This window comes from Cavia porcellus, unplaced genomic scaffold (assembly GCF_034190915.1).
Source record: "Cavia porcellus strain 051 isolate PalLab524CR breed Dunkin Hartley unplaced genomic scaffold, mCavPor4.1 scaffold_32, whole genome shotgun sequence".
NCBI classification, from domain to species: Eukaryota; Metazoa; Chordata; class Mammalia; order Rodentia; family Caviidae; genus Cavia; species Cavia porcellus.
Genome location: NW_026947515.1, coordinates 15,744,935 through 15,762,059, shown reverse-complemented (window position 1 = coordinate 15,762,059; position 17,125 = coordinate 15,744,935). Strand labels below are relative to the sequence as shown.

At 45.6% G+C, this 17,125-nt stretch overlaps 1 protein-coding gene across 1 annotated transcript in view; it reads right to left on the bottom strand.

The window, feature by feature from the left end:
* Positions 1 to 17,125, bottom strand: part of Pitpnc1 (phosphatidylinositol transfer protein cytoplasmic 1) — a 269,794-nt gene that overhangs the window by 102,593 nt on the left and 150,076 nt on the right. The window contains exon 5 of the mRNA XM_013148395.3: positions 628 to 699. Coding sequence (XP_013003849.1) covers positions 628 to 699 — 72 coding nt within the window. The remainder of the gene's footprint in view (positions 1 to 627; positions 700 to 17,125) is intronic.

The window sequence follows — 17,125 nt, the reverse complement described above, 5'->3', positions numbered from 1 at the left end:
TCGTCTCTGTATGCCTCTTGCTTACATCAAAACAGTGACTCCCAAAGGAGGGGAATTTAGAATTGTGTCACTCCAACAGAAAGAATCTGGGTTGAAAGCCAGGTCTGAAGACAAGACTTTAAGCAATGGTAACAAACAAAGTACTTGGCTAAAATTTAGGCAGAGTCAGAAAGACTCTTTTGCAGGGCTTCACCTGACCTTCATGGAAAACATACACAGTATGTACACAAATATCTGATAATATTCACTTTTCTATGTGAATATTATAGTCATTAAGGAGATGTGAAGAAGCCAACGGTCAGAAACCAAATCCTGGAGCTCTGAGTTCTCTGCTATGCACTCTATGTCCAGTGTCCATCACTCAGACCACAGAGATTGCTGCAGAGAGGCCGGTGCAAAGTACATACAAATGAGGAAAACAAAACTTAGAGCACAAAATAATTCCGGAGAGAGGTGCCAGGGAAAAAGTCCTCCAGGCCTAGGGCCGGAACACGTCTGATGTCCTAGGCACAGATCCTGCCACTGGCCTGGCAGTGGCACCGGGCCATGGCGGTGTGGCCACGCGAGGTGCTGTGACCCTCGGGGCACAGGAGGCGAGCACGGCGCAGGGCAAGGGAGAGTACTCACACTGTCGTTGCTTCCTTTGTTGTCTTCATACTTGGTTTCTATGTGGATGGAGAATTTTGGCAGAAAGGAGCACTATGGAGAAAAAGAAAAGTTTCATTAGCACATAATTTTCCCTCTTCATATACTCAGTGTGGCCTCTGGCTATGCTCCTAGGCTGGAGGTGTTCAGATGCCATGTCAGGATCCAACTTGAGCCAAGGAAGGTCGCCTTTGGGAGAATGAGCACGAGCCCTTCCAGAAGCAAAATCAGAGTCAGTAACCAGAGTGGAAGGGGGGGCTCATCTCTACCCGCTCCCCAAACAAGTGTGAGCTGTGGGGCCTGGCCTAGCTTTAGAAAAACAAACCCGACACAGAGGTCAGTTCCAGGTCTGGAGGGAGCTCACCCTCGGGGAGTAACCGCCCCTGCTGGGTACCTGCGGACTGTGCCTCAACTTCCACATCCATTGAGGGAGAAGGTACAGCAGAGCTTCACAATCAGAGATTACTGACGTGGCTTAATTTATTATTATTATTTGCATTACTGGGGGTCAGTCCCCAGCCCTTTTTATTTGAGACAGAATCTAGCTAGGTTGCCAGGCTGGGTTTGAATTTATGATCTCCCTTCCTCAGCCCCACACAGTGCTTTGATGATAGGTGAATGCCACGGTGCTTGGTCTGACCTGGCTTTTAACACATGACGGATAAATCATCTAATTTCTCTGAATCCCAGCATTATTAAAACAGAAATAACATTACCTAGAACGACATTGTGAGGGAGGGGGCACAGCTCAAAGACAGAGCGTGCACACACGAGGCCCTGGAGCCAATCCCCAGGACATATGTGTCTTTCATTTCATTCTTAGTGGCTACTCAGTGCTCAGCACTGTCGCAATCAGTACGAGGCTGCAGCTGAGCCTGACCAGAATAGTTAGCTCGTCTTTTTGGCTGTACAGGGGACAGAAACCCGAACTGCAGCGCCACTCTAGTGTCTCGGTCTTGTGGAGTCTCATTCTGTGCAGCCAGGAGAGTCTAAGAGTTAAGGCACCTCGAAAAGAGGATTTTGACTGCTAGTTGTATAACCACCCCGCTGCTGGCATGAACTGGGCAGCCTACTTTCAGCCACGAGAGATGGGAGTGAAGACTAATGGATGAAATAACCCCGCTGCTCCCTGGGAGCAGCAGGTGTTGGAGAAATGAGTCTTGGCTTGCTCTGCTCACAGTCCCACGAGGGTGGGCTCCTTTTGTGTTCATCCAGCACTGAGAACACATGCTCCCTGCGTCAGACACGCTCTGGATGCTTTGAGGTGTCACTCACATATTCCTTGTAGTGACACCAAGGGACAGGCAGGGATTCCTGCTTTCAAGATGAAGAATGGAGGTATAGAGAAGTTACGTGTGGGACCCACCATCACACAACCTGGGTGTCTGAAGAGTCTGAACTGAAAGGCAGGCAGCCTGGTCCCAGTGTCCATGCTTTTTATTGCTCCAGGGGCTCTCAGAGTGACTCCTTGGTCTAGCAGCAGTAGCAGCAGCAGCAGCATCACCAGAACTTGTTAGAACTGCACTTGTTCAGCCCTGTCCCACAGCACCCAAATCAGAAACCTTGGAGGAAGGGGTGGAGCACTGGGGGCCATAAGCCTTTTAGGGTATTGTGGCTGCATGACCCTCCATGCACCTCACCATACCATTCTTGAGAAGCAAACAGCTCAAAGTCCACAAGCACCCACCCCCCACCTCAAGGGCATCATCCCTACAATGACCACGCTCCCCTGCCCACCCAGCTGAGGCCCCAGGGCACCCGTACAAGAAGCGAAGATCTCACCCGAGCTGTGGCTAATTCCCTGACATCACATGCCTGTGTGGATTTGGCGTCCGTGTCTTAATCTGAGTGAAACAAGCAATCTGGACTGTGACTAAGGAAACGTGAAAACAATCGATCCCAGTAATTGTCTTACGGCGACCAGGCCCCATGATTATTCACTGACGCCTTCCTGTGCTTCCTCTCCAGCCTCACTCGGTCACTGCAGCCCTCACACCCAGTTCCGGGCTGTTCCCGGGAGGAGGCTGCTCTTCACCCACACAGACCAGGCAGGACTCGAGCCCCCAGCAGAGCTTTGACTGGTTCTCGTACATGTGGGAGAAGCACTTGCGGTGAGACCTTTTTAAAAATACTAAGCCTTTATGCCAGGCTGACGAGTTCAAGCAGCGCATGAGTGCGCTGTGGGCCACCAAATAAAATACTGCAAGATTTTTCCACTGAATCTCTAAACCGCTTAGCTGGGTCAAACAAGTGAATTTTCACATCTGGGTATTAGATCTAAATATGCAATGCAAAAGCCCCATGCAAATTAGCAGATGTTGGTATTTTTGAGTCAAAGACTTTGGTTATTTTCATATCAGAAGATGAGGTGAGTGCACCTGCATTCAGCAAAGCCTCAGGAGCACCTGAACCAGGTGGCTGGTCAGCATTTTCTCCTTGGGCAGGAGGTTTGGGACCAGTAATCCCTTTGCTGTATCTGATGCCTGGAGTCTGCAGATGACTCAAGTTAAAATCAGAAGTTTCTTTTCCAGAGCGGTCATAAAATGCTTTCTGGCGAGATGTCCATCTTAAGACAAATTTGCCAGCCCGGAACCAGTTAGTGTTTCTAAGTCCTGCCGTCAAGTCCTAGGGGAGCTTCTCTTTCCTCTCCCCTTCAGTTAAAGCTCACCTGCTTCTCTCCCCACTGGGAGTCTGGTTTCCCCTTTCCTCTCTGGCAGGCTCAGATTTTGAGGAGTCTGACACACAACTTTCTTTTCCTCCACTGTAAATCAGCTTATTTCTTTGTGTTTTTTGTTCTTTATGAATCCAAGAAAAACCTTTTTCCCAATCAAAGGAATATAATGAAAAGAGCTGACACTGGAGTCAGCTGGGCTCAAATCCAAGCTGATTGACGTGGTCAGATTATTTACCAATCCCAGCCTCAGTTTCTCCATTTATAGAGTGGGAACACTCCTCTACTCTGCAGAAGCATTCAGAATGCCCATGAGATCACCCACATCACCCCCAGCACAGTACCGGCCATGCTGCAGGATGCACAGTAGAAAAGTATTCATATGGTCCGTCTCTGGAATGTGTCTCACTGATTATCATTATTTCTTTCTTTGTTTTTACACTGCTGGGGATCAAACTCAGGACCTCACACATGCTACGCAAGCCCTGCACCACGGAGCTGACTCCCCAGGTCTTTATCGATTTTGTTGTGTCTTCTACCTGACTCCTTTCACTCTTAATAGCACAAGGAGAAAGTGACGTTCCTAAAAGACAAATAAGCTGAAGTTCTCTGTCCATAATCAGTCTCATGTTTTGTTATCTTCACAAAACGCAGTCAGAGCAGGCTGGCTCTATGTTTTTGCCTCTCACCTCCTTTCAACGTGTGCAACTAGGTACGGAATGACTGAGTCTCAAAGTCCTTCCAAACCAGCGTCTCTTTCCCACCCACTCCTGGATACCCGTTACACAGCTCAGCGCGACAAGCGCAGCCTCGGTCCTCCTTCCCGTGTACATGATTCTTCTAGCTTCTTCTTGCTCCTGACTCGCTGTCCTGATCCTCCTCACGTCTGACTTTTTCATGACCTGCCCCTGCCCCACGCTTGCCTCACACTTGCATTGCTCCTGCCTTCTCCTCTCAGAGTGCTGAGATTACAGGCACGCACCACCACGCCCAGCTTTTCAGTTCTTAAATAACAGTCGCACTAGAGAGTAGTAGTCCTGGCTGGACCTGAACTCACCCTAAATTGCCCTGGCTGACCGTAAGCTTGTGATCCTCCCAGGGGCTGAAGTGACAGATGTGCACCGCCAGGCCAGTTTTTGTGATTGAGTATGTGTGTGTGCCTCCAAAATCAATGTCTCTAATTGCAACTTCTCACCTCTCCAGCTGCCACAGGTCACCCCCACCAAGTGTCCTCTGAGCACCCCAAAACTGTAAGGTTCGAACTGAATTCAAACATTCCTCTTCCTTGTATTAATTTCCTAGAGTCGTTCTAACAAACTACCACAAACTGGAGAGTTCAAAATAACATTTATCCTCACAGCTCTGGAGGTCTGAAATCCCCATGTTGGCGGGGCCTCACTCCCCGGAGGCTCCAGAGAAAGCACCCTTCTTCGTCTGGTCCAGCTTCCGGTGGCCCCGGGTGCCCCAGGACTTGTGACTGCATCCCTCCAACACTGTCTCCTTCAAATCGCCCCTAAGTTGTAAGTCCATCTTCCATCACTTCTGAACGATTCCCCACGGGGCAGGCAGCATTCGGCTTGTCCCTTTGTCATGGTGCACATATCCCCTCACTGCTATTAGCCGCCTATGCATTTGCTGACCAACCGGATGATAAAGCCTTGACACCCACCATTGTTCTCAGCTTCCACCGCCATCAGGAGTGGTGTCTGTCACAGTCACCCTGGGACTCAGCATCAGAGCAGAGCCCTGCCCTCCTGCGGGCAGCACCCGTGCACGTGATGGGCTGCGGCTCCCGGGTGACTCCTGAGGGTGCATAGCCAGCCCTGGACGGAGACCAGGGTCAGGAGACTGTCACTGCTGAGATTATGCTGCAGTATCTAAAACTTCATTTTTTAAAAAGCAGAGTTTATTTGTTGGCTTTGAAGTCGTGAGGGAGCCAGGTGGCTGCTGGAAAACAGGACCTCAATTCTACAATCACACAAGGCAGTGAACCAGGGAATATGGCCTCTTTTGCAGGGGTCCCCTCACCTCCACAGCAGTCAACAATCCATGATTCACTCAAGCAGCTCACATGTATTTGCGTGCTATGTACAAATCTTTTTAAATCTTGATTATCTCATTTAATTATTTTTTTTTGGTACCGGGGATTGAACTCACGACCTCACACTTTCCAAGCAGGCATTGTGCTGCTGACCTCTATCCCCAGCCTTGCGACCAGGGAACTTGGAAAAGGATCCTGAACCCCAGAGGAGACTGAAGACTTGCCTAACCCCTCAGTTTCAACCTGGCCACTGACTCAGTTCACCTGGTCCTCAAGTGCTGACCAATGGAGACTGCAAGAGAAATTTGCCTGGTTTTAAAGTTGCTAAGTTTGTGGGAGATTTGTTACACAGCAATAGAAAACCAGTCTGACACCCAACTTGCCATCTGCTTTCCTTCCAGATCACCCATTAAGCATCGGCAGCCCCACGGTTCAAACATCCCCAAGGGACTGGAGAGTCTGTGCTCTCCTGCCTTCCTGTCCCACGCATGGCACTGCCTGCTGTGTCAGTGGCCACTGCTTATCAACCCAGGAGCTGTTTACTAGTAACTGAGCCAGAGAACTCGTCATCAGCTGCTGTGCACACGCAGTGCTGCGTGGCCCACAGAGAGGATGTGTGGTGATTCAGTAGAGAAAAACCCCCGCTTCGATTTGTACCGGCTGTGACCTTGGGCACATTTCCTTGCTTGCCCCTTTGTGCAGAAGTTCTGTCTATCCTACAGAGACAGCCGGGCCTGCTAGCTAGGGGGCAAGGATTAACAAGACAATGCACATCCAAGGTCAGGCCTGGCTGGCAGAGGTACCGGAGAAATGAGGGCCCACTCCACCAAACCCCTCTCCATGACGCTCCCATAGAGTATGGATGTCACTGGAGAGTGTTTGCTGTGACATGTAAAACCGGGGTGGGGAAGGTCTTTCTCCACGGAGGACAAGGTGCACGGCAGGTGGTGAGCTGGCTGAGCTGTGGCTGTGGGCAGGACGCTTGACAGCAGATCTGAGCTCCTCCTGCTCCATTCTGACCCCCTGGCCGGAGGATTTGTGCTGGCACCCCTAGGCTCTGTCCTTGCGGCTCTTATTTCTGAGGAAGTGCTCTTTCCCTTTGGCTCATTCTCTTTGATTTCCCTTGACCCCTGCTGATTTCATGTGGGAAAACAAGAACCCAAGCAGGGGCTCGGGGCACTTTTTCTCTCCTAGATCTAAAGGCTTCGTGTTTGCTTGTTCACTCAGCCAAACTGTAAAAACCAATGCTCAGAAAAATTGAGAGAGCATTAAAGCCAGGCCTGTAATCTCAGCCTGACTGTAGGAGGCTGAGGCAGTAGGGTCACAAGTTAGTGAGTTAGTTACTAGGCAACTTGGCAATTTAAAGAGTGAAACTCTGTTTCAAAATAAAAAATAAAAAAGAGCTGGGGATGTAGCTGAGTGGTAAAACATTTGCATAGCATGTGAGGCCCTGGGCTCAAGCCTCGGTCCAAAACAACAACAACAAAAAAATTTAAAAGGAGAAGCTGGGAACCCCAGGTTCCATGTGATTCTGCTTATAGACAGAAAGTGAGGGAATGACACTTGAGGGCCTCTTCCCAGAGCTGGGGGACATCAGGGAGTCATGGCTACCCCCTTCCTCCAGGGCTTACTGCAGATCTAGAATCCTCTCTCATGAAAAAATTTTCTCTTCTTCTTAATTAGAAGAGAGAATAAATCAAAAGGAAAATTATGAAAAATATTCCTTTTATTTTGTTCAGGATTTGTTTGGCCTCTGTCTTCTAAAAACCATAGCAGAACCACAGAGAAATGAGAACCAGGGTGAAAGCTTTGCTGTCACTTCATTTTTGATTTTTCCAGCTGAGAAGCTCCCAAGCTGGAGAAATCTTACCAGTGTCACTGCCACCTGCTCCCTGCCCTGACCAGCCCAGCTTCTCCAGATCTATTTGTGCATCTTTAGCTGGCCTTCTGTACCCAGTGCAACTCACCAGGATGAACCACTGACTGAAAAGCATCACTGGGTACCTGTAAGATCCCGGCATCTATTACTAGGGGTGCAGAATGGGGATGGTTCTCTGTTGAACACTGAAATGCATCTACTGCGGCTTTTGGAAATGGTAAGGGGATCTGAGTCGGGAAGAAGAATGCAGGAAAGATGCGATGTGTCTGGGCCTCTGAAAAGAGTAAATTCCAGACACAGCCCTCCCAGGTTCAGGGTTGGAAACACAGAGCAGTGCACGCTAAGCACAGAGCAGCCCTGCGTTCCCGGTTCACTCCAGATACACTTCAGAAAAATGAAAGAGCTATTTTTGGTCTTGTGATTGATTAGGGTTGCTATGGCAATAAGAAACACTCAGGAGAACAAAACTAAATGTAGACAAACAAAAATCTTAAAGTGAAAGGGTTAAACTGCACGGGGGATTTCAATCAGTTTCTGGGTGGTGCCCAAACCCTACCTGCTGCCTCCACAGCTGGATGGGGAAAGGGGCTGGGGGGGGCGGGGCGGCACATCTGAGTGTCTCCAGGGCCTGCCTGGAAGCAGCACGGAGAGGCAAACCTTCCGGGAGCTGGTCTCCAGTTCATTTTGAAGCATCCATACTGCCATCCAAGGATGCTCGGCGCCCATGGCACTCAGCCTACAGCAAAAACTGTAAACTACACCAGTGTACAGTGTAAAATAAAAATGAAATTCTCTGTAACAGTTTATTTCTATAATCGACTTAATGAAGCCTCATCTTTCATCTTCTGTAGGTTAAAAACAGAATTCTGGACTCTCCTGTGGGTTGTTTTTTTTTCCCAGTGAGCCCATTCCCAAAGTCAAGAGTTGATTCTCTCTCTCTCTCATTCTCTCTCTGTCTCTCTCTGTCTCTCTCTCTCTCTCTCTCTCTCATTTTATGGGAAAAAAGGTAAAACAAATTTCTCAACAAGATGATTGGAGAATAACAATACTTAATACATTGCATATTATTAACTTTAAAAGTTACTCAGACTACACGATATGGGTATAAAAAATTCTCGGATTGATATTAGCACAAGGAGATTATATGGAAACCATTGTTCATTTTCTGTTAGTTGATTCTAAATACCCTGTAATACTGTCATTCTCTTGAACGGTTTTACATTGTCTTGATATGTTTGATGCTACAGTATACGAAGTTATACCCAAAGATTTTAAGGGAAGAGACATTATGGTAACTACTTTTATGTCAAGATTATCTTGTGGTGAAACACTATTTTGCTTAAATGGCTATGTTTTGACCTGCGCTGTTTTGTTGTTATGCCCTCTTTTTTAATCTCAATCTCGTTTTTATTATCTACTTTTTCATTTTTATCCTTTTAATTAAGGGAAAAATAAATAAAAGTAGCAGGATATATTATAGTAAAAAAAAAAAGATATTAGCACAAACCTTCCTCTTCTATGAACTGAGACACTAACTTGCATTTTTCTCTCTGTTCCCTTCCTTCCTCTCCCCCTTTCCCCATCCCAGTTCCTTTTTAATAATTTCTTACAATTTCACAATATCATTTTAGACCTTATTTACTCTTTCAATTGCCTACATCAAGGAAACAATATGATGTTTACACATGTGGGTCTGATTTATTTCACTTACGATTATGTTCTCAAGTTGCATCGTTTACCTATAAGACTCCAATTTATCCTTCTTTATGGCCGAATACTCCACTGTATAAAAACACCATCACTTTTTTATCCATTCCTTAGTTGATGGGCGTTTGGATTATTTGCAGGATTTAGCTGTTATAAATTGTGCTGCTATAAACATGGGTGCGCATCTATCGTGTGGTGATATGAAGTTTTTAATTCTGCTAGAAAGACACTCAGAGGAGGAATAGCTGGGACTTCTAATCCTAGCTTTTTGAGGAATCTGCACACTAATTTCCACAGTGGTTGCACCAGGCTGCATCTTCTCTCTTTTTTTAACTGTTGTTTGGTGAGGGACAGAGCACGTGCTTAGAACTCACGAGGCTCTGGAGTCAAACCCCATTACCAAATACAATAAAGAAACAGCTTCATTCACAGTTTATCTATCTCAAGTATATGAGTGAATGGTTCCTAGTATATTCATGGAGTTTCCCAGGCATTGTCACAATCTAATTTTAGGGCACTTTCATCACTCAGCAGAGAAGTCCTGTGCTCCTTGGTACTCACATTCCCGTCCTGCCTCCCTCCCCAGTACCACACTGTAGTGGCTACATCTCCAATTTCTTTACAGTGTGTTTATTTTAGAGGTTTCCTATAAATGAAACCACAGTGAATGATTTTTGGGCCTAGCTTCTTCCAGTTCGTGTAATATCTTCAGAGTTCGTATGTGTTATAGACCGAATCAATGTTCTACCCCTTTTCTCTGGCAGAATAATACTCCATCATGTTTTATTTGTCCATTCACCACATGATAAGAGATTTGTTTATAGTCTGACTATTAGAAGTAATACTACCATGGGCGTTTTCGCTCATAGTTTTTGTGTTGACAGGTTCCATTTCTCTTTGGTATATCCCTGCAGGGGAATTCCTAGACATTGTGGCAACCATACATTTAATCTTTGGAGGATCTACTGCCTCTCACCAGCAGTATCTTGGTTCCAATTTCGCCACATGCTTTACAATGATCATTAGTGACCAGTGCCTATTTCAAACCCATGAAGCTGTGCATTTCCTGTGGATCAAAATGATGCCCAGTCAGTGTGACACATGTCCAGACGTGACCCGAGGCAGAGGCAATGACAATGATATTTCCATTGTACTGCTATCACTGGGCACCACCGGCAGCATTTGACACACACAAATTCATTATGAACTCTTTACCCAACATGCGCTACGAACTGCCCTTGTTGAATGGATGAAGAAACAAGGGCCCAGAAAGGCCCTTAAGTGTACTCAGTCATACAACCAACACACGAGGGAGCTCGGACCCAATCCAGGCTGCCTGGCTGTGCCATTCATGCTGGGATCCCACCTCAGGCAGCCTCTTAGGAAGCAGGAAAGCTTGCAAGGGGAGCAGAGGCCCAGGGGCTGTGACCACTGATGGCTACAGCACAGGCTGTACGTCTGGACAGTGCAGGAAGAGTCCATGTGTGCACCCTTCACATGGCAGAGGTACCCTGCTGCAACCACAGGAGTGGCAAACAGGAGTTACTCAGAAGGTATACTGGAGGTCGAACTCAGGACCTTGTGCTTGCCAGGCAGGCGCTATGCTGCTAGGCTGTATCCCTGGCCCTACACATGCTTTTAAAATCATGCTTAGAACTCCAGGAAGGGCATATGTTCTCCAGTGTAAGAAAACATTACAACCAAACAAGTGTGCACTAACTGCATAGTCTGTCCTATAAAAGACATGGAAATAGGGCCAAAGTTACAGTGCCTAGTATGCTTAGAGCCAGGGCGCCACCCTCACTGACACAAAAAATGACGGAAAAAATAATAAAAAATCATGAAATCAGAAAAGTCAGCGCCTTCTGAGAATCGGCCATGCTGGTACTTGAAGAGCCCACCAAAAAAGCCAACTAAGCCAGCCTTTCTGGTAAGCCATGGGGCTCAGGAAGAGAGGTCAAATAGCACCTCCTGTAAGCCTACCAGCATGTGGGCTGAGAATCAAACCCTGCCCCTACCAAGCAACCAGCTGGTTCAGAGGACAGGCTGAGTTGATAGCAACTAAGGTCAAAAAGCAGCAAGATGGGAGGCTGGGAATTCAGCTCAGTGGCATAAGCGCCTGCCTTGTAAGCAGGCAGTTGTGGGTTCAATCCCCGGTACTGATTAAAGGGAAAAAGACAAAAAAAAAAAAAAAAAAAAAAAAAAAAAAAATCACGTAACTGTCATTTGGTTGATTTTGCAGGCCTGGAGCTGGTGATCTGAGCATCTCTTGGGAAGATGACAGGATGCAATATAGCAAACATGGGGTATTTCCTTCTATCTTGTCTTTGAAATCCAATGTTATTCTCACTGTTTTGTTAATTGTTTTGCTTTATTCAATGTTCTGTTTTGACTGGTTTTATTCTGTTTTGTTTGTGGTTGACTTTGCTAAACCTGATGGAATAGACAACTATTGTGAAGATAACAAGATAAACTATGGTAGCTACTATTGTTTTCCTAGTATCTTTGCCTTGAAGTTCTGTACAGTTTTGTTTTGTTTTGATTGGCTTTGTTCTATTTTGTTTTGTTGGATTTTATTATCTTAAATATTAAAAAAAACATGGAATCAACTTGAAGTTTCCCAGTAGAAGCTGCTGAAGTACATTGTGGAGGGCTTTAAAGAGGTAAAAAAACAAGGAAGGCATAGGGCTGGGAAGGTAGCTCAGTGGTAAAGCACTTGCCTAGCATGGAAAAGGCCCTAAGTTCAAGCCCGAGCACCACCTCCCACCTCCTACCCGCCTACCACACACACACGCAAAGAGGAAAAAGTACACTGGTATCTTCACAAAAAGACATGGAGGAACAAACAACAAAATATTCACAAGGAGGAAGTCACAGCAGAGGAAACCATAAGGTCCTTTACTCTGAATGGTATGCAATAAAAAGTGAACAATTTCTTTGTCCAGTAAGTAGAAATACTCAAATCCAATGAAAAGTGGATGCATATATAAATATCGCAAAGTAATTATATTATCTCTATAGCAAGTCACATTTTCCAAAATTCTTGTATTTTTAGCCCATTTTAGCGCAGGAATACATTAAGAAGCACTTTAAACAGATGAAGGAGCTGTGACTAGGAAAAGGAGGCACAACTGTGGCAAGTGTGGGAATCGCTACTTGGAAGGGTTCTGTCTCATGCGTCACACTCATTCATGGGCTTCCTAATCTCTCTCTCTCTGCTGCGGTGAAATCCAGGGAATTGGGAGGGCTCAGCCTGTGCTCTACTGAGCTGTGCCTCAGTCCATAGCACTCTTTAGATGCCACCAAGAGTTCTTTCTTTAAACACAGAATTATTAAGCAGCCCATGCTGGCCATGCAGGCGCATCAGTGGAGCAGCCTGGACCAAGAGAAGGACCCTTGAAAACCACTGATTAGGAAGAACCCTTAGCATAGACACCAAGTGCCCTCCTCCTGGTCACCAACCCAAATCCTCCCATGTCTGAGAGTCCCACCTTATACAGGGTTTATAATCAAGGAAGTTAAACAGACGAGCTAGGAAGCTAGGCTTGGGGCTGATGAAGTAATTATAAACTCTTTTTTTTTGTATTTTTTTCATTTTTATCGGTACCGGGGGTCGAATTCATGACCGCCTGCTTGCAAGGCAGGTGCTTATGCCGCTGAGCTAAATCCTCAGCCCCCAATTATAAGCTCTTAAAAACATTTCCTTTTGACTGTGTCTGGAACTCAGTATGTTCCCCTCTTGCCACCCGGCTGTGACAGCGTGCAATGCATGCTTCTTTCCACTGATGAACATCAGGCCCCATGCAGACCTGCCCTTTGCCTGATGGAGTCCTCTGAAGATGACATTGATTCTCCTTGACTAATATTCTGTATTACCATATGAAATGTCCTCCAAAGTCATCCAGGGAATTTCAGTTGGAGAGGGGACTATTAATAAAACTGGATTTGAAAATGTTTCTACTTTTCACCAGCAGGAGACTCACTTCCAGAATGTTCCACAGTGCTAGTGGGACCAAATTAGACTTCAGGGTTTATTATTTTCCTGAAGCTACTAGAAGGTAAGTGTGAAGAGGACTGAAGCTACTAGAAAATAAATATGGGGGCTGGGGATTTAGCTCAGCGGCATAAGTGCCTGCCTTGCAAGCAGGCAGTCGTGAGTTTGATCCCTGGTACCGGTAAAAACGAAAAAGAAAAAAAAAAAAAAAAAGAAAGAAAATAAATATGAAAAGCCAGTGTTGTGTGTAAAATAGGAGACTGGGTGGTAATATGAATGTAGAAATAGTTGGTTATCTATCTTATTTTTTTATTTGAGTCAGGATTTTGTTAAGTTGCTAAACTTCCCAGTTCAAACTTGCAATCCTCTTGCCTCAGCCTACTACAGTGCAAGAAATACAGGTGTGTGTCACCACACCCAGCTCCTCTCCACTTTTTTTTTTTTTTTTTTTTTTTGTGGTACAGGGAATCGAACTCACGACCTCACACTTGTCAGGCAGGTGCTTATGCCGCTGAACTAAGTCCCCAGCTCCTCTCCACTCTTTTAAATCTTCATCAAGAAACTTTTATCTTTCCATGCCAGCAGAAATCTTGCCCATAATAAGAAGGTAAAATATGGAATTCTTTAGTTCATGGCAGACCTTCAATACACAGATGAACTTCAAGGTGTATGTCCACCTCTGCAGATCAGCTGTCAGGCAGGGATCAAAGCTAAGGCAACAGAGGGGCATACTTGGAGTCCTTTCCTGTTATGAGTTCTGAGGACTGTGTGGGACTTTATTGATTGATGAAGTATGGTCACAGTGACAGGGAAGAGCTTGAAAGAAGACAGTTCCAGAAAAATAAGAAGAGAAACTCAAGTGGAGAAAAAAATGAGACAGAATTTTAAAAGAATAATCATAAGAAGGAGACAAGGAGCTGCATGTAAATAAAAGGCAAGGATGAATCGAAGAGTGACTTCCCAAATACACACTGCACAGGAATAAAAGTGTAGCCAAGAGTGGCGGAATCTAAGAGAAGTGGCGGGGTGGGGCCAAGGGAACCAGGGACAGGCAGGGCTGGCTCTGTCCTCCAGCCCCTGGAGGTGTGCAGAGCAGGCAGCAGGGAGCGGGTGCCAGACATTAATGAAAGCTCAGCAGACTGTGCCCTGCAGCAGGGACTTGCAGGCAGATGGAGCCCAGAACTAAATCCAGGGGTGTGCAATCTAGAGTTGGTCTTGTCAGTGCAGGAACAAGAGGAGAATGTTTGGGAATCCTAACGGATAGTGTACAATAAAGGCAGGGCAAGAATTTCTAAAGAAGGCTATGTCAGATGACACGGAATTGCAGGTAAAGAAATAGATGGGAATGAATCAGAGTGACTTCCCTAAAAGAGGCAGCCACGTGGCCAGGCAGGAGACTTGCAGATGCCAGCTTTTCCAGCTCCAAACCGGAAGAGCCAGCCTTCTTAACCAACTGGGAAAATTCCCCAACTAAAAAATGACTCGCTATTAAAAATTCCCACAACATCAAGGTTAAAATGCTGAAGTGAAAAGATGGTTACGTTTTTGTAGCAACATCTGTATGGATATTGTATTCAGTTTTTACAGAAAGAAATATGCTCCACAATAGCATTTCTAGTAATAGTATTGTAGCCTCGGCTTGTAAAAAACACAACAGGATAGGCGTTAGCAAATAGTGAAAGAGACATCCAAGTTTTCAATATTGCAAGTAGAAAATAAACAAGGAGAAAAAAAGGAGAATCTCCTAGTAAAATGTCCTATTGAACACTTCTGTATCCCTAGTTATATCTTTTTTTGTCTTTTCTTGAGACAGGGTCTTGCTATGTAGTTCAAGCTGGTCTTAAACTCACTATGTAGCCCAAACTGCCCAAATTCATAGTGACCCTCCAGGGGCTGGGGATTTAGCTCCGTGGCATAAGCGCCTGCCTTGCAAGCGTGTGGTCATGAGTTCGATTCCCACCCCCCCAAAAAAAAAAAAACAAGCAACAAACCTTCATAGTGACCCTCCTGCCTCAGCCTCTTGAGCTCTGGGATTGTATCCAGCAGCCCTAAAGTCATTATGAGTGATGTTAAAAATGCAAAGAACTTTGAAATGTTCCACTGTGGTGGAGAAGTACATCTTATCTTATTATCTGCATTCGCTCCTTAAAATGGCTAATTTTGGCCCCAAGACCCCAAAATCATCAGGGGAGCATCACTGAGCCACAGCTTGGCACCTCTCCACAACTCCAGGAACCTCTGATCAGAGGAACCCAGGTACCTAGCCCAGTCCCCTGCACCACAGGATGGGCAGCCAATGCAGGAAGCACCTAGGTCTCAGCAACTGGCTGACTTGAAGGAACACAGGAAAATGTCAAGATGAAGGAGTAGAAGGCAACCTCAGAACAAGTCCAGTCCACCCAGAACAAGGCCAGGAGACACAGACACAAAAGAAATTAGAAGTCACACATCTGAAAATTCTGAAATGATAGCAACAGAAGAAACAATTTGGTGCTTACATTGTTTGATTAACTTTGCATGCCTTTATCTGTAGACTGACCAACTATTTAGAGGATAACAATGTATAATATACTAACTATTGTTAATTTCCTATTGTCTTAATTAAAAAATTCCTATCATTCTCATTGTTTTGTTTTGTTTTATTCTCTTTAAAATAAAAAAAAGTGACTAATTTTCCTTGAGGTACAAAGAAGGGCTTGGGAGCCGCTAGAGAAAATGGACAGGGGATAAGCTGAGCAAATCAAAAGGCCCCACTTCACCAGGTACTAATGGCCAGGCGGCTGAGATGTGGACACAGCTCCAGCCCATGCAAAGGCCCCAACACATCTGTAAGAAAACTGCTTTCCAGCTGGCCCAGCCATACAACCAGTCCATTGTTCTACGTGGAAACTGCTAGACCTCCAGCATCCGCAAAAGCCCATATGTGGAAGGCCTGGTCTCACAATGGTCCTGCTGGGAGGCGGAAGGGCCTTAGCAGGCAGGCCTTGGTCCCTGGGAGGGTGCTCATAGGTTACAGTGGGAGCCCCGTCTCTTCTGCTTCCTTTGTCCCCTGGACACAAGCTCCCACAGGAGCTGCTGCCTCCCAGAGGCCCAAAGTGATAGTCAATCATCATGTACTCAAACCTTTTCTGTTTGTAAACTGATTGTTTTATCTGTTTTGTTATAGTTACTGAAAGCTAATGCAGACGCGTATCTCAATGCACAAGCTAGCATCCCAGTGTTCTGTCGCTTTAGCTATATGATTTGACAGAATTGACTCTGCTTGAAAGGGAACTTATAGGTTCTATGTCATCTGATTTTATAAAACCAAAACATTTTCATTGGTTTCATTGTTGGGCATTGTTAGAAAACAGTATTTGATGGAGTTGGGTGTGGTGGTGCATGCCTATAATTGTAGCACTTGGGAGGCTGAGGCAGGAAGACTGCTGTGAGTTCGAGGCCAACCTGGGCTACATAGTGAGTGCAAGGCCAGCCTGCACTACATATCAAGACCTTGTCTCAAAAAAACCAAATGAACAACAACAAAAAAGAATTTGAGTAATAGTAACCCTCAGGCAACGTAATAGCCCACTGAAACTTAAAATAACATGTAATGGAACAGAATTGATCCGCTGACCAATTTAGTTGGCATATAATAGGTCTGACCCTGAGAAAAGCTTCTGGAACTCCACCAGGGGTGAGAAGATTAGCCTTACAGACAGCAATGTTCCACGTGCAAAGCAGGGTGGAATATGTTACATACCGCAGTTGACTCTGAAGATCCAATAGTTAAGGCTCTAAGAAGTCCTACAGTAATGAAATCTGGTCAGCTGTATAAATCCCTTTCCTTCCCTAACTGTGCATTATTTTCAGTCAAGTGTTAAAAGGTCTAGACGGCTTCCACTTGAATCCTCTGGTACCCTGAGGATTGCTGAGCTGGTGACTATTTATGACACCAGTCTCTTGCCATGACCCATGTGCCATAGGCTTTGCAAGGAGGGCCTTCTTTAAGTCTTGTGCCTCAGATACAGGACTGTTTGTCTGACTTGGCCCCTAAAATGTTCCTCTATATGTCACCCCATTTCTAAAGAAAAGTTGCTTCCTTTGATCCAAAAAATTCAGAGCGACATTGCATATGCAGGGCTGATTCTAATGTCATTTCTTAATCAGCTAAGCTGTGTTTCCATGACTTCAAAGAAAGGAGACCTT